This window comes from Taeniopygia guttata, chromosome 2 (assembly GCF_048771995.1).
Source record: "Taeniopygia guttata chromosome 2, bTaeGut7.mat, whole genome shotgun sequence".
NCBI classification, from domain to species: domain Eukaryota; kingdom Metazoa; phylum Chordata; class Aves; order Passeriformes; family Estrildidae; genus Taeniopygia; species Taeniopygia guttata.
In genome coordinates, this window is record NC_133026.1 from 92020558 (window position 1) to 92038981 (window position 18424).

Consider the following 18424-nt stretch of genomic DNA (forward strand, 5'->3'; position numbering starts at 1 on the left):
CTAGCCACCCCCAAGCACTTGGACTAAATTAAGCCAAAAAATCAAAGCCAGCTGATTATTTATTAAACAAACAGGACACATTTTGTCTTTGGTAGAATGGAGCACTCCTGGTTAGCTGAAGACTTTAAACTTCACTTTGGGGGGGGCAGACAGAAAGGAAGGAAGCAGTGTTTCACATTAGGAGAACACACTGAGAACTCATTATTTGACTTAAAAGTCATCTGCCTACAAAACGAAACTGTACACATACATAAGACTTAACAAGCTGTAAGCAAGCATCAGTAGCAACAATCATATTTCAGTGATAATAGCCAGCTTTGATCTTGTTCCTTTAGGATAACTCTCCCCTTCAAATAATTTTCAATTCTCTCAAATCCTGTCGAGCCCATCTCCCACATCTGCCAATTAAAGGAAAAGCAGAAATTTGAATCAATGGGGGTGCAGGGAGCAAGCTAGTGTGCTTTGTTTGTGTGTCAAAAACTTTACCAGGATGCAGAGAGGTCTCTGACAAACAGGGGCCAGCAACACGCGCAAATGAAAAACAGCCAGTTTTGTACATGGAAAGGCATTCCTAAATTTTTCCAGACAAATTCTCAATACTTTGTTTCCTCTGAGAAAATAAGCATTGGACTAGAGATCTCCTAATCAGGAAACAGACATGTCAGGTATTTCTAGAATGCTAATGAATGTACAGAACAGTGCAGGGATTATCTGCTGCCTGCCTCAGCTGACACCAGGGACTCCCAGTATCTGAACTCCCTCCTGTTTTTATTCAAGTCACAGTTTGCAGAAAGATCTTTTGCATGAAAAGAAAAACAATATGTGAAGTCAGTTCCCAAACGGATACAGAGAGCTACATGTGGAGCTACAGGAAGACAGAGCTTAGAAGCCACTTGCATCAGGGATTGTTTTTTTCTTCTGGTTAGGGAAAAAAGAGAAAACATATCCAAGACAAGAATGTGCAATAAAGTCAGATTAAGGAATATTAGTCACTCCTGGCTTCCCCTCAAAACAGAAGTCAGAAAGTTTCCTCCATTTATTCACAAGATGTCTAAACAGTGAGTCTTGCTAGAAGAACAAGAAAAGAAAAACAAAAAGAGGAAAAAGTGAAAGGAAAGAAATAATGTTGCTCTTCTCAACCTACTAATAAGCTCCTGAAGTATTCTTCCTTCATCCATGTACTAAAAGCCAGAGCATACCCTGCAGCATCAGCAGGCACCGTGGTCAGTGCTGGGTCCCAGCCAGACAAGAATGCAAATACAGTATTAAATGCATTCATACTTTCCCACTGAGATAAAGCCTGAATAGCCTAACAACTGCTCCATCCTCTGTGCTGCCTCTTCCCAGCTAAGCTCCTGATATTGCTCCTAAATACAGATGTCCCTGACTGTTTCCATCTATGTTTATACAAGGAAGAGGCTGAGGGTCACAGGGTGGAACAGCTGACATGAGCAGGCACATTGCTGCAAACGTGTCCACTCTTCTTCAGATTTGGCTCTGGTACCTAATAGCTGTGCTGTTTGCTGTTCAGCATCCATTTACACAAACACCAATGTGGTTCTTGGAGAAAGGAGGATTGTAATTGAAACCACCAAAAATAACCATTGGCATACAACACTTGTTATTTAGCACAGACCCCCTTCAGCAGTTTTCATGGTCATGATTCAGCAGACACAGTGGCAGCACTCCAAAATAAGGTCTCTTGCTCCTTTTACTGCAAAAGACCCATGGAGCTGCACAAGCAGCCTAGGAGAGGACCTCATGCCCCAAGCTTAACCAATTGACCACCACACTACATTCCAGCCACAAGAGAAAACATAGACTAAATGCAGTTGCAGGCAGAGAATTGTGCTAAGCCTTCACAAAGTCTCTCCCATAGAGCCCTGTTTCCCCATGAGCAAAATGGACCTGGGCTATTCCCAGTAGCTGATGAGTCAAATAACTTCATTATGAAACACTTGCTTAAGACCAGAGTTGTTATTTAAGGAGCCAGTATCTCACCTCCCTCTCAAAGATAATACAGGTACACGAGACAACACACCCACAGCACAGCTCCTCTCTCTACCTACAGAAGTGATGCGCTCTGAAGCAGCTTTTGACTGCTTTAAATGTGTCACACCAGCACAGGAGTTGTTTACCAAACTTCTGCTGAGATAATAAAACTGGACATGTAACACCTCCCAGCAGCTGCAGAAAGCAGTCAATGTACCAAATAAAAAAAAAAACAATCATTGTAAGGTTTGGTTGGTTCTTTTTAAAAAATAATGAAAATTCCTCATTTCAAAGAGGCACAAAAAGTTACTGAATAGATGTATGAAGTGATGCTTTTCTCCAATTTTTCCCACACAAAGAGCACAGGGAGTAACATATGCCCAAGACTTATTGTAAATATATTCCAGTACAAAAAAGATTGTACCACACAGTTTCAAAACAGTTGAAATAAAACTCCTTTCTTCCTGTAAAACTGTACTTAAACTACAGGCATAACATACCATATTTAGCATTTCCAGAGGAATGCACACAGAGATGACCATGAGAAAGATGGCTGTGGTTGCAGACTTCCCTTTAAACTCCATCTTTTGCTTTGAAAACAGACAAGCATGCCACTAACAGCTCCCAATTTACACATCTGCTGGGCAATAGCGTTCCCACAAACATGAGCATTTTTGTATTGCATTGGTCACATCAGATTCTCTGAGCTGTCAGACACAACCATCTTCACATATGAAGAGTCAGAATCTTCTAAACCAATTTGGAGGAACAATTATTCTCCTTGGAGTCTTTATAGGGCTTTAATGGAACCTGGCCCATATCAACTTTGAACCTGACCTTCCTCCAAAGGTCCTGGCCTGTTCCAATTGTTACTGGTCAGTGCCCCCTTGGGAGGGCTGGGAATCAGAGTACAAAAAAAGAGCAGCAGAGTGTAGCAGTGGTACCATGCTGATGTTTGGAGAAACACAGAGAAAATGACAGATAGGAAACAATTTTTTTTTTTAATTGTGGAATTGTGCATTTGACAGTTTTTTTATCAAAGTAAACCACTCTGAAATGTATACTTGTGTTCTGAGCAGATTACTCATCAAAACCATTTTAAAACTATTAGCTGGCAATTATTTCCCAGTTGATGTGGATTCCCAGTTGAATGTGCACTAGACAACAGACCTAAACGCCTTAGTAGTTTTCCTCATCTTTAAAAACAATTAAGTGGCATGGGATCTAAATGTCTTAAAAACACCTGATGATTGTTGTCCTCAATAAAATCTTATCAAACCAGTACAAAAGCTGTTTGGCCAGCTCCTGCTGGAATGATAAAGAGGTACACAGCTTGCACATCACAAGAGGACAAAAAGAAGCATACCCACCTCCGGCTGTTGGGAAAGCAGGATTCTGCAAGTTGCAAAAGTTCATATGCTTTATCATGGAAATGATTACATTATTCAGGAGTGGCTGGTGGCAGTGACTGTGCCACCACCCTAGCAGACACACCACTTGTGTGAACTGGCAGCTTGGCAATCATCAGTCTCCCAACCTCTGTTTCCAAAAGAAGCACCACTCTGAAGAGTGAAAAACAAAGCTCTCTACAGAAGCTCTCCACTGCAAGCAACTTCAAGGGCTGTGTTTCAGTAGCACTACTCTTCCACACCTTACAAAATAACTTTATTTTACTGACATTCAAGCTGCCAGAGTTGAGATTTAGATAAAAACAAGTGCAGACAAATATTACAACCACTCTGTTCCTTCTAAATGCCAGTATTTTCAGTGCCATTGACACTGACAATACACTTGAATTGTATACTGTACTTTATTATCCAAATTCAACATCCAGCCTCCTTATGATGTCCTCCCTGATAGGGCTTCTCCAAAGCCACTCTAGCCAGATTGTGAGGTATCAGCTACCCAAGTCTCTCAAATTGCTATTCATTACAGCTACTGCTTCTGCACTTGTATTTTCCAGCCTGTTGGTTGAGAATGCTAAGTGCTATAGAGTTAAGCAGATTATATGTTTTTAAATTATTCATGTTTTAACTACATTAAGAAAAACTCTTTAGGCAAAACATCTAGGAAGGAAGGTTTTGCGGATAAAATATATGAATTTGGAACTGAAGTGTTTCTTTTTAAAATCGGTGAGGTTTTGCCTTTTTTCTTCCCCACCAGTTCTTTTCCCCATCTTTCCCATAGATATTTCCTGTGCATTCTCTCTTCCCCTGCACTTTGAATTTTACTAGAACTTTGTCTTTGTGGGAAGTAGATTCTGGAGGAAACCTCAGAGATATGAAGACAGCAATCTCAGAACCATCAGATGTCCTGTATGTTAATGAAGCAGCCAAGTGCACAGTTGGAAGTTAAGTGCCATGTGAACCCAAAGGTTCAATACACCTCAACAGGGACAAGACTTCCCCTTTGATCCTGAGCTCTGCCCTGATGCTTTGCACCAAAGTGCATCAACCTCTGGATCAGCTCACAGAGCCCATCCACGTGTGCTGTAGCCAAACACTGTGTTCAACAGGACAGGGTTCACTGCATGCAATAACAAGCATTCCTGATTTATTTTAGGCTGCATGAAAGCTAATAACATAAGCAAATCTTATGTTTGTCTTGAAACAGTACAAACACTACGAGTCAGGGAACAATGTCTCAGCAAGACAGCAGGAACCAAATGTGAGTAATCACAGAGGAGTTTGGGTAGGAAGGTGGCTTTGAAGGTCGTCTAGTTCCCCTGCAATGAGCAGGGACAGAGACCCCATAACTGCATGGCATAGAGCTGACACAGCCCTGTCATGCAGGAGGGATGCAAGGCCATGCCAGAGCCTTTGTGTACCTAACAGACGCAGGACTGTAGCAAGCCACCTTCACAGATCTTTGGATCTCAGCACAGCCCCTGAAATATCTCCAGCAGCATTCCGTCCTCAGTGATCCCTCCTGAGCAGGGATGCAACCTCTTGTTATCTTGTTAGAGGGATGCTTGTTACTTCCATGTGCAAGCAGCTATCCAGCAATTTACGCTACTGACACTGATGTGCCTGGTAGTCCCAGGAGGTCTCTAAGGCAAGGAGACCTGATTTGCTGGAATTGTTCAGTTCACACCAGTTGTGAGAGCCACCATGGAAAGGTCCATTCAGCAAGATGCTGGCAAGCAGCCTAGCTAACCTAGGTTACACTAGCAGGTTCTCTCACAGCTGCTGCTGATGCACATATATAATCATCTTCATCACACTGATCTCCTTCAGCTCTCTTGGGACACCTACATGGAACTGAAGCAGTCTGAAACAGAGGCAGTAACATTTCTGAAGGCAGATGGTGCTAGGAACTCTGATTTTCCAAGATAAGCACACACCCATAAACCAGACCAACAAGACTCAGGAGCGTGCTACCCACACACTTTATTGACACCCATCATGGTAGAAAGGCACCTGGATCACACTCTGCAGCTCCAGTACTTCCTCATGATGCAACACAGCTCTGGCATCTCATCTGGGATCAGGATGCAACTGGTGAGAGGAAGGGTGTGGGACACTGCTGCCACTTACCAGCTGAACCAGGACTGAATGACGTACAGTGCTAAAAAAATCCACCCAGGGAAATTATTATTCCAGGCATCCAGAGGCAGGACAAACTAGCTGCAGGGATGCTCTGCACATGGTCTGGTGATCAACACTGGTCAAGTCCACTGTAAGACAGGTCTTGGCACACATCTCAAACAACATCCTTTCTCCTGCTGACCACCACTGTGCACTTGCCAGAGCTGATGCAGATGACACGTACCCTTGCTGAGGGGTCATCTCAGCAAAGGAAGATGAGTTTGTTGTGGCAAGCTGTTTCCTGTGATCTGTACCCCATGAGCTGGCTCCTGTGGCCAGCTGCTTCTGGGAATGTTCAGAGACAGGAGACAGGTTCTGAGGTTCTGCCAAGCCACTCTGCCCACAGCAGAACATTAAATTGCAACATATATTCAGTCTGCAGCTTCTCCCAGAGCTCCCGCTCTCCTCTCCATCCCTTATAGATGACATGGCGTGCCTGTGAGATGAGCTAAAAGCCTCCCTGCATCCCAGAGTGCCCAGCAGCACCTGTAGCACAGAGAGCAGTGTACAGCAAAGAACAACCTCTAACACAGACCCTCTGTGACACCCACAGGTACCACACTGCTTTGTTACTCAGCATGTCCCCTGCCAGGTGGCTGGAAAGTGCATGTGGGAAGGGGAAGCCTGCTATGGTATGGTAGCCAAGCACATCAAGGAAAGAGAAGTAAAATCCCACTTTAAGCAAAATGCAGCACAGGGAACTAGTGTTTTTCTGAAGGACAGGCTGGGACCCTCAGGACAGCCTGAGGACAGTAATTCAGTTGCTCTCTTTCAGGGCAAGAAATGTTAACTCTACACATGGGTGACAAAAGCTGTCAGGTAATACTGTCACATGTCCTTTGAAGTCAGCCAAAAAAAACAGAAGGGAAAATTCCACAATACTATCAAGAGCACCTTTGCATCCAGAAGCAAAAGGCAAGAGACTTCAACAGAAGTTAAATAACGTTTATTTAAATCAAGCTAAATTAAAAAGTTTCCTATTTTTCAGAGTCACAGCCCATTACAAGCACAGATACCTTGATGAGGTCAGAAAGGCACCAGCCACATAACTACTGAATCAACTAAAAAAAAGTAATCTGATGTGCCTCTGGGCTTGGTCTATTTATACAAGAAGTGTTAGCCAGATCTAGCGAAAATCATGACTCTAGTATTAGCATTTTCAGTCACCCATGAACATGTTAAGCTCACTAGCAGATCATTGTCAGCACTGTTTGCCCTCAATTATTGTCTGCCCAGGGCAAACATTTGGGATACAAGCTGATAAAAGGAGAGATCATGTGGTTACCCATACAGAAAAGTAACTCCCTCATTAAAGAACCTCAAGGATGAAGAAGCAATTTTTGAGCCATAGCATTGTATGACCCAAGTTCAGTTTAACACTGGAAACAAAGATCTCACAGTTTGTAAGCAGTACAGATAAATCCTGTAGCAGGATTTGATGCACAAATGTTGTCTCCCTACATGGTACCTTCTCCTCTCTAATATGCAGGGATTTTAAAATGCAATTAATACATTGCATGAGTGTTCAGTGCACTTTTAAGTGACTGAAGAATAATGCAGATACAAGCACTCCTCCTGCTATTGATATACTTCGTCCCAGCTAGGAATTGTTCTGAAATAAGATTTTTAACATTTCTTGTTGCAAACTGTACTCCAAATGTCTTATACTTCCCCCCCCACCGGCCCCCCCCCACCAAGGTTAAGGCATGTTAAAATCATTCTGCTTCAAGGAATACAAGCTTAGGAAACTCAATTTTTAATTTTTATTAGCCACAAAGGTACTACCCTAGGAGTTATTTATGGGCTCTATTATAAAGCATTCATTTATTCATTCAGAGTCAGAAAGAATTTCTCCCAAACTGCAAGAAGCTTAATCGTTTTCTGATTAACACAATGTGTTTTGTTAATGCAATGGGTTTTCTTCCCCTTCACTCACACGCACTGCATTTCATACTAGACCTCAGTAAGCACACAAAAGCAAAAAATATAAAGATTACATTACTTTGTATACAAATTAACTGTATCATACTACTAAAACTACCAAATTGCTTGGCAGAATGAAAACAAAGCCATACTAAAACAGGCTAATGAAGTGAACAAACGGGTTCCCACCAGTGTCCATCCTGAAGCCATAACTAACAGACCTCCTCTTAGGACGCCTTCATCGCATCCAGGGATGAGGGAAACAGCTTTAGCCCTTTTCAAATCCCAGCTGGTAATTCAGCTTTAAAGGAAGCAGTTGTGTTCACCTACAGCAGCTGAAGAGGCAGAAAGGCTGGCCCAGAGCTCGCCACTACCAGCAGCTGGGCAGCCTTGCAGTGCCCTTGCAGACAGAGCTTTTCCCCAACTCCACTGAATTCCAGCTGGTTTCTAAAGACACCAGACTGTACAGAGTTTCTTATTTATATATAAATTCCAATTAAATAGTCATTTTTCTTCAAAACTTTACAATTTTACTTGAGAATTTAAAAAAGTATTCTATTATTTTTAATTCAAAGGGATAATCAGAGCAGAAAACTAACTGGTCCAAACTCACAGCAGAAGGCCAATTCTCCTCACTAAGTGTTACTTCCATACCTGTTCTGTCACTCCTCTCCAAGTCTTTTTCTAGTGCTGGGAGTAAAGCAACACCAGCACTTCTGTGCTTTCACCTAACACATTCTCCTGCCCAGAGAGCAACAGTGTTGCAGAGCAATTAAAAAGCTGAGGCAAGGAGTACAAAGCCAACAGGTGAGAGGAAGAAAAAAGCAAAACATGGGAGAAAAAGCAGAAGAGAAAAACTACAAGAATATTGGAGGTGGCAGGAGAGATAAGTGGTGTGGAAGTTATTCATGTGGAGTTTTTAGAGGTTACTTAATATCAGCATATGGCAGGGGCCTGAAGAGCAAGAACAACAGTGAAGTTTTCTAGGTTAATAGCTTCCTTAATATTCCCACAGGATTCGTTACTACTCTAAACATAGCGCAGAGGAAAAAATAAGATCCAAGGAGATCATCATCAGGGGCAGGTTCAAGATAGGGTTCTTTTAACCTCCCCCAAACTGCTTTTTCTCTTGGAGCTGAAAAATACCCAGCATTCTTATGCAGTGTTGACACCGACCCATTTAAATTTGAAACATGCAATCCCAACAACACAAGGCAGACTGAAAACAAATTAGAGGGCTTCATTCACTTAAAAAAATTTTTGTTTGAGTGGAGTTATATTTGTTGAACTATATTTGGAGTTAATTTTTCAATGCCTACTACAAACTCCAGCAGAAATAGCCTTCATTGCATGCTTGTTTTCAGTGCAAGAGTCTACCAGTTAAGTTGTCCTAAAACCTTTAATGTACTTAAGGGTTTGGAATACTTCAAAACTTCAGTAGAAAACCTATTCCTGAAGGCCCGAATCTTTAGTTAATGTTTGTATTTGCACTGTGCCATCTACCTTCATGTGCTATGTGAAAGCTACTTCAAGCTTGTGAGGTCTTGTCAGTGAAATCCAGTGTCAAAGAAGAGACTGTCCACTCTCATTATCATCTGCACATTATACTTGTTTCCATCACCCACAGAAGGGAAATGACAACTAGGCCCAACAGGAAATAACCTGAGCCATGAGCAGGAAACAGAATTTCTTGTTTTGACTACTAAGGTAAGAAAAGGTAAATAGTGGAAAATTCCCCTCATACAAGGACCATAACAGAGGTGGATTATTTGACAAGTCTTCCACACCACTGTTCTTACACAGCCAAGCCACCTGTCAGAGTAGCTTCACTGTCTTAAAGAAAAAGCATCAAACCAAGAAAGGAACCAAGAAATAGCATTACTTTAGACTATCTGTGAGTATACGTAATTGGGAAGTTCTCGTATTTTGGTTTTTTGAAGAACTTTAAGGGCAGCAATCCACAACTATGAGAGAACAAACAGAAGTTTGGAGAGACAGAAGAGTGTTTATTTGCTCGCTCTTACCTTGGTTAGGAGCTGAAGCTAGGCATGGAGTTGAGGAGAAGCTCCTATTAAAGGCTGCATGAGTTCCCACTGTAAACAAGTTTCTTTAGCCTGAATTCAACACAGTGGGTGGTGCTGGTATAAGCTCAATGCAATTTTTATGACTGTGAAAGTCTATTTTTATTCTTAATATAGTTGGTTATGTGTATTTATTATTAAGTTATTAAACTTTGAAACTGAAAACAAATCCCATGTAGCTTTAACACGGAAGTGCAACTAATGTTTGCTGCTTTTGCCAGGCTTCTGTTCTGTGATTACTGTACACTGCAACTACAAATATTTATGCAGTGCATATTTCTGCAACAGCTCCCACTATCAGCTATTGACTGACCCCACAAAGCCTAGCTGTAGGCTATGCTATTTCCATCCTCCTTTCACTGAAATTCTTCCTTAGCATCTGTTCTGGTTGCAGTTAAAAGTAAGTGGTGATGAAAATCAAATATCCTCATACTCTAGAAATTGAGTTTTCAAGGAGAAGGAAAGAAGCAGCCTCACACTGGCTCTGCTCAGGCACCAGGTATCACTAACTATGCAAGCAACAAAATCCAAGCCTGTTTTTTGTTTATGTCTGACAAGCCAGATTAAAAACTTTATGTTTTTAAAGTTGCTTAATAAACCAGGAGAAAGATAATGATTACCCAGTCTCATCATTTGCACATGAAAGGTGGAACAGAGAAGCTACAGTAATTTGTTGCCAGACTTCACTGGAACAAACAGCTGCATTTTACTTATCTTCAAATATCAAAGGACTTGAGTGGGACAAAGATTACTTGGCTTGACAAGCTTTCAAAGACCCCTCCAGCTCAAAACCAGAAATGTTTCTGAAGAAAGCCATGAAAGGATTTAATATAAGCCTAGCAGCCATTCCTATATATTAGCACAGAATCTACCACCATCTTCTAATCTTGTCAAAGCTAAGACAAGATGCTTTTCCTCCTCACCAAATCCAGTGGAATCACACACTTCCAAAGGCTAGAAATAGACAAGTTCTTTCTCCTAGGAAGCAGAGGCTTCATGGCAGTGTTAAGCTGCTTTAAATCTGCCTGTCCCATGCCAGCTCCTCACTCGAGCAACTTGTTTTCTGCCCAAGAGCTGGTTCAGGGAGGGTCACAGTAATGCCAGGGCAGAGGAGACAGGGAAGCATATGTGGGACAGTCTGACCAACAGCAGAGCCACATCCTCCAGTGCATCCATGAGCAACACACTGAGTGTCAGCAGAGCTTCTTCACCCTCCCACCCTCCTTTAGAGCAGATAAACTGAAGACCTCAAATCACCTTCTCTGCACACTTTAATAAAATTTATTCTATTCTCTCAGACTCCTAGAAGACCACTGTGAAAATCTGCTCAGCTCAACCAAAAGGAAGAGCAGAAGGAGTTCAATATTTTCCCTTAATATGTGCTGCAAACTGCTGTATTATTTAATATATCAAATACCTTTGACAACACCAGTAAAATCACATTGCTCTTGCATAGAAATACAACATTTTGAGAAAACAAAGTCAATGCCTGTGCTGCAAAACAAGCAGGAGGGTACTGAAGAACCAAAAAGAAGATGTGAAAGAATTGAACTCACTTTTGTAACTCTACGCACTCTAGTAGGCTGAGCAGAGAGTTAAACGTTTTAGGTAGCTGGAAATAGCTGCTGCCTCAAAGCCAGTTTTTTGTTTAACACATGTGGTTAGACAGCCAACAACCATTCCTGGGGATTATCTGCTCAGAGTATGAAAGACAATAAAACAACCCACCATTGCTTTTTCAGGCAGACCTGGGCATGATTCCCATTAGCAAATTTTTATTTCAAAACTGAGTGTGATTGCTCTGATTTTATAATACAAGAAAGCTAAGCACAGATGTCGGTACTTAGAACTGCACAAAACTTTGCCAGGTAAATAACAAATTGCAGAGTTATGAACTGCTTCTGAACATACACAAATATATTGCATGGCACAGCAGTTTAAATATATTAGCCACTGTATGCAGTTGGAAAAACAGCATCTTCCAAGCTTTACATTAAAACAAGGCAAATCCAAAACCCAACCAGGTAAATGCACATTTTTTCCCTGTTGATTTTGGATCAAGCTTTAAGTGAGAACCGATGGTAGACAGCAGTTTTAACCACTGAAGGAGAAAAGCAACAACTGCTGTTCAATGCTGGTTTACTGTAACAGTAATGAATTATTTAAAAATATAACTACAAAAGAAAAGACACACCAAGTTACTGAAGGTGGTACTTGATGGCTTCTTACACACTATCAGTTTTCTAGACTGCAAGACGCAAGACAACACAGATCTCAGCAGTCATCAGCCTTCTCTAACTTCCATCCATGTCAATTAACAGCTGCAGTTAATTTGTGGTTTTACTAATTTATGATGTAAGGCCCTGCTCCATTTTGCTGTGGAGTGTGGTTTAGTATAATGGCTATTAGAATGTTCTTCAGCTTGTTCAGATTTTTTTTCCCCTTCCTGTTCCTTCAGGAAGTGTAATACTTGACAAATTTAACCTGAAATATAAATTTGTCACCTGCCACTTCAGTGCTTCATACTACTTGCAGGACACATACAATGAAACCATTTAAACCTTTACAAAGCTTTAAAATTAGCTTTACCGATGGAAAGATTGTAAATTTGACCTAGAATTTGCTTTACGATTGACAAAGTGCCCCCCCTTTATTAATTTATTGTTATTTTTATAGAATCAGAACATACCTCCTCTTGTGGACAAAACAGAAAGGCTTCTCAGGCAAGTTCATTTGACCTCAGTCTGGCATCAGGATGAGACCAGATAGGCTGTGCACCACCTCTGTCACCTCCTTTGCAACTTGAGCTACAGCAGATTTTCTGCTACTGCCCATGCAAGCCCTACAAACCCAGCTGACCCTGGTAGGAAGTGAAGGTCTGGACATCAGCAGCCTTCATCAGTTCTGCCAGTATCAGATCATTAGCCTGGATTTACAGTGGTGTGCTCAGTTAACCACTCTGTTCACTCTGCTTGCTATACTTGGTCCTAGACATACCACTTGGAAAAAAAGCACTGCACAGAGTACTGACAGGGTGATCAGCTTGTTCATTTTGCCACACTTCCTTGAGTTTCTGAACTTTCTAGATTGAACACACCCCCGTAGGTAACACAAGCAAAAGAGGAGAAATTCTCAAATCTCTTTTACTTGATAGGCCTCCACTTACATCCTTATACCCACCCTGCAAAGTTCAAGGAGTCATTTGAGGCAAGTTTACAATGAAGAGCTCATTATAATTCTGCTATTTATTCTATTTAAAATGATCCAATGCAGATCAGTTTGAGCACATACTGTGCCTGCGAAATTATTATTAAATCTTGCATTAAAGCATGATTTTGTAATAATTTCATTCCATTTAATCATACAAGAAATAATGTAATGCATTCACAATATGTAAATTAACTCCTTTCAGTTTTTCTGGTTTATGTTTCTGCTTGAATTCAGAGCTTGCACGTAAATATTTTTGCAGTATATAAGAGATTGTTTGAAGTGCTGTAGTTTAAGTCAGACCCAGACCAAACAGTCTTGAAAAACATGATCAGCATCATTAGATAAACTCTTTCTTGATGCAGGTCTTGGGCAAAATGCAAAAGTTATTATGGAGCAAGTCAAACACATCCTCAAGTTCCTGCATTGTTCTAAGGTCTTTGAGACATCTATCTCTTCCACAGCAGCAGACACCTTCCATAGGGAGTTCTGTGCATGTCTGCTATCAGTTACAGCTGAGTGAACAAACCCTCATGCTCAAAGCATCAGCTATAAAGCACTACTGTACTAACAAAGCCAAAAGAGCCACGTCAGTTTACAACACAGGACATGACCCATACTTGCAGCCTGGGAAAGCAAGTCAAAGGAGAATTACTTTCTTTTTATAGCCTGGTTCTCTAATTAGGATTTTTGTCCACACTGTAATTTGGTATTGGAGAAAAAAAAGAAAAAAAAAAAAAAAAAAAAGAGCACCATATACTTTAAGCAGACAAATCACTATGCGCTATAAAAACTTGCTAGAGCTGAATTTACTCAAACATAACCTGCAAATGTCCCAGATTCTTCAAGACCCAAAAACTACGAACTGCAATTGTTGCAAGCACAATGGGAGCATCAGTTCTAGTCCTTATTAAAATGCCTGACCAATAAGCACTAATACCCTCTGTGTGGGGCTACTGTGATCCTGAAAATTTTGGGGCTCAGGAGATTTGGACCAAAAAAAAAAAAAAAAAAAAAAAAAAAAAAAAAAAGCCATATCATACCTGGACACCAACCTGGCATGAAGAGTCCAAGCAATAAGCATAATGTTTGCCCCTGGGGCAAGTGAGAGAAAGGCTTTTGAAATGAAAAAGTGCAAGACTAAGCTCAGATGAAAAATATCAAACTAGGAAACTGTTGCTTGATTATTGGGCAAAGATTAAGTTACCTATTTTGCCACTCTGAGAAAGTTTTAAGTGTTTTAACATGACTGTGAAATTGACCTGACATGAAAAAGGGTAACTCAGCTAATAAACTGGGAAAACAGACAGGATGACTAATCATGCAGTTGATAAACAGTTTGCTTTGCTAGAAAAAGAGACCTGACCTTCAACTATTCGGTCCTCCCGTGCCTGCATATTTCTGCTCTGTTCCCTGAAACTCTCCCTACTCTACAACACAGAACAGCCCCTGGCAGCCAGCTCCCAGAACTACTCCCACTGAAAAGCAGTTATCCCTGATCCAACAGACTAGAGAGCCCATGCTCTGCAGCCTCCTTCAAAATCCCAAGGGAGCACTGCTCATATATTTTACAAGCATCACTGTAACGCTAATTTCCTGCCTCCGAAGTCAGAATTTAGGGTGCAGGCACACCACATTCCCTTGAATGGCACAATGATTCCTTGGTGCTAGTCACCTTGTTCTCTTGTGCAGGTCTCAAACAGAAGGACCAGCCCTGTTCTATAACCCTAGCAGAGCAAAGGAAAAAAAGATGAACATTTCACCTTCATTCTTGAAAGGAAAAATTTCTAAAGGCTTTGTCTAAGCAAAGGAGATGAGCATGACTGTAAGAATTATCCACAAGTATGAATCTCAAATGTTAACCTCAGAAGTCCCTTATGAAAGTTAGCACTAAGCAAAGGGATGAACCAGAATTTACTGTTCCCTTCAGCTTTATAGAGGGAGAAGGTGCATTGGGAAAGATTTCAGGCTTTGCCACGTGAGGAAGAACAGGCCTGTCCTCCTTCATTTGTAAGCATGATTCTTTTAACTGAGCAACAGGTAAAAGAAAAGCTTTTTAAAAAGAAAATATTGCCCTTTTCCATTAAAGTTAAAAGTTAGAAACCTTAACAACCAGCACACTTCTCCTAGAAAAAGAGGAAGAATATCTTCTATATGTAGACAACAGCTCTCGGATTTGCCTGTTTCTTTGATCAGCATTTCAGAGGCAAACGCCTCCCAGTGCAGGCTTAGGTCAGTGGTTTCAGCAGTCTGTCTAGAGCACAGGGACGTGTGTTCTAACAGGACTGATTCAGAGACATGAATAAACTTAAACTGAAGTAGGCATGACAAAGTCATGCAAAGGATTTCTCATGGCTTCACTCACCATGAACATTCACAAGCCCTAACAGGCACTGCAAGACGACCTAATCAGATTTGTGATACACATTTGCACTTTCTGCACAAAAAGGAGGGGCAAGTTTTGTCCCATAAACATTTCCACTCACCTGACAGACAGACCAACTAAAAAAACTGCTCTAAACCCTTTTCTCAATTGGCTCCTTGAGCATCTAAAAATCACATCTAAACAGTGGCAGACAATATGCTCTGAACAGACAAGAGCCACACAGCCCTGGATGCATTTGATGACACCAAATCAAACACACTGTACCAGCACACAACAATGAGCAGGTTGGAACCTCTTGCTAAATCCTTATCAGTACACAGCAAGAGTCCAGGCCAAAAAAAGCCACATGACTGCTCCAAGTCTCAAATCAAGTCTTGTTTCTGAATCTGCTGATGATGAGATTGTAATTCCAAAAGCCCTGTGCTATAAATCACTAGATGGCTGGAAAAAAACCTGTGAAGGAAGTGTTAACAAGTGTTAGGTTCCCCTGGGATTTAAGGAGCTCTGTGAGAAGACACCTTATTATAAAAGCTAATCCTCTTCTGAAGAGACTGCCAAACGTGGTCCTTAAAGAGAATAACACATAGGCCTTAAACCTGATGCCATCTTGACATTCAGGCAGTTCTACCCAAGGTTTGCTTGATGATTCAAAATGGGAAGAATCAGCATTCCTTAGTGTAAGGACAGAGGAGTGGGAAAAAAGTCATCATTTGCCTGTTTTCCAGATTAACACAGCCAAACAAGATGTCGTTGTGACAATTTTTTTTTCCTTTCAGAACTACACATCTGTGTGCATTCACACACAGGCATGAATAACTTGGGTGTGACACTGACTATCAAGATGGGTAGATAAGATCTCTAAATGTGAAGTAGTGGTACTAAGATCCCCTCCCTCCACCAAGTGGAATGGTGCACTTGGCATGCTCAGGTGATGACAGAATACCAGCAGCAGCACAAGGTATGTTCACCTCAGACAACAAAGGCGCTCATGGAGATTCTCAGCATGGTATCCTTCTAACACCTTACAGGCAGCAGTGCAGTCCCTCTCCCTGCCATGAAGCCATGCCATTCCTGACAGCTGCAACGAAGTGCCTGTGAGGAAGAGCAAGATGGCTCCTAGATGCCTCTTACATCATTTCAGCCTTTAAATGGGTGCCACAAATCCACTCTTGCCGCAGCACGCTCTGAGGCACTGAAATGAAGCTGCATCTTACCTTGTCTTTGGACAAAAACCCTGAGCAGTGGATGAGCACTTGAAACAGCCTTGAAGAAGTTATCATCATTATTAATAGGGAGAAGGTCTCCATGCACATCAGCATATCTGATCATCACTTCCAGGTTGGCTATGTGATGAATGTGAAGAATTAGTTTGTAGAAGTCTTCAAACTTTCCTGGCTTGTAGCGATCCAGAGAGAACCTTCTGAACTCTGCCCCAAACTGCAAGAGAAAGCAAACAGAGCATCAGCAGATGTGTCACCACAGGCCAACGCTCCAGTTTGTCATTTGAACAAGGTATAGATCACCTCTCTTCACAGAATTAGAGAACCACAGGATCAATCATTGGAAAAGACTTCTGAGATCAAGTCCAACTTCTACTACTCAAACCTATTCTGTGGTGAACACAGTCACATGTTGTGGCTTACAAGTCTACTAGTGGCCTTTTAGGTCCTACCATCAGAACACAGCCATGGCGACCAAATCATCACAGGTACACCCAAGTGTTCTGTGTTAAAAGAAATAATTTTAAAAATCTTAAGTTTTCATTAAATCCTCTAGAGGATAACTGTATTTGTAGGACTTAACTTTGAAGGTCCATCATTCATTATCATCATCTCAAGCATCCACAGAACCATTCCTTTCCAAAGCAGAAGTATTCACTCTACTGCTTTCAAAAGTTACTCAGCTATTCAAACAACCTTATAAAAATTCTTTGCACGTTTCCCATCAATACCACTGGGATCCCAACCACAAGACCTTTAAAGAAGCATGGTATGTGAGCACACAGCTTGTTATTAGAAAATACACTCATACATGACCCCTGAATTTCCTGGCAATCCATGCAGCAGAAGAAAAGTTACTTTTCATGGCTTTAATTTTTCTGTCACTCCACTGGTTTTTATTTTTAAAGCTTTACAGACCATTAAGTGCTTGTCAAAAAAAAAAAAAAATAGCAGGGGTAGGAGGGTGTGATTTGGCACAAGACAACAGAAAATGTTATAAATCCATGAGGCTGTTCTAAGTCAGTAAAAGTGACTGAGAAGAAGATTTCAATAGTCCTTATTTCTGGTATTAGAAACAAAATATGCTGTTAAGAACCAGAGGGATGAATTTGATCCTCTGTTTAAGGAAATTACAATAACGAAAATAGGCATCTAGTTAGACTAAACAGCTTAAATCACCTTTCTGGTACATTTAATTTAATATTTCAGATTGAATAGTATGAGTAAACTACTGTTCATCAACCGAACCTCTAAAGCCATCCTAACTCATTCCTGAAAGCAAGGAAACGAAGACAGAAACTCCAAGAACAAGTAAGGCTGTAACTAGGACCTCATGGAAGTTCTTATTTGCAAAGTCAGCCAATACCAGGGCTAGAAACCAAAGACATAAAACTAACAAGCACACAAAAGAAATAAGAAGGGGGAGAATCTTCTCTAGACAAATTCTTCCTCAAAATGGAGAATGACTTGCTTAGAGGTTCTCAGCTGTTAAATCAACTATACATGCAAGCCACTCTTCTGCTGAGACTAACAAAAGTATGAATCACCACCATAATCATCTTCAAGCAAAAAGGAAAAAAAAAAAGCCAACATAACCCTACTGGCTTTGGGCACAAGCATGTTCTCAAATTACTTCCGCAGTTATGAAAATCCCACTCTTGAGCATCAAAGCCTATTTGTGATCATCTGAAAGCTTGTTTAGTCAAATTATGCTGCTTGTTTGTAATATTAACTGCTAGTTCCAGTTTGGATTTCAGAGTGCCCATCCAAATGCACACAAAGCGAACAAACCACAGATGGTTCCAATGGAGGAAAAAAAGTCCTCATTTGTCCTCCACCCCCTGCTCCTCTCCAGAAAAATCTGAGTAGTAACTTACTTCTGTGGACACACTTCAACCAAAAAGAAAAAGCTTAAGTCTTTTTATTTAAAAAGTATCCTAAAGTTTTCTTTTTCTTAGATTCAAGCTAGAAAAAGCCATCTTCAAATGTCAAGTTTAACACCTATCAACATGACAAACTAAAGGGGAA

General features: G+C 41.0%; 1 protein-coding gene across 1 annotated transcript in view; it reads right to left on the minus strand.

Moving 5' to 3' along the window:
- The window catches only part of PARD6G (par-6 family cell polarity regulator gamma), a 66074-nt gene that overhangs the window by 36356 nt on the left and 11294 nt on the right, over positions 1 to 18424 (minus strand). Inside the window, exon 2 of the mRNA XM_030265864.4 lies at positions 16391 to 16613. Coding sequence (XP_030121724.1) covers positions 16391 to 16613 — 223 coding nt within the window. The remainder of the gene's footprint in view (positions 1 to 16390; positions 16614 to 18424) is intronic.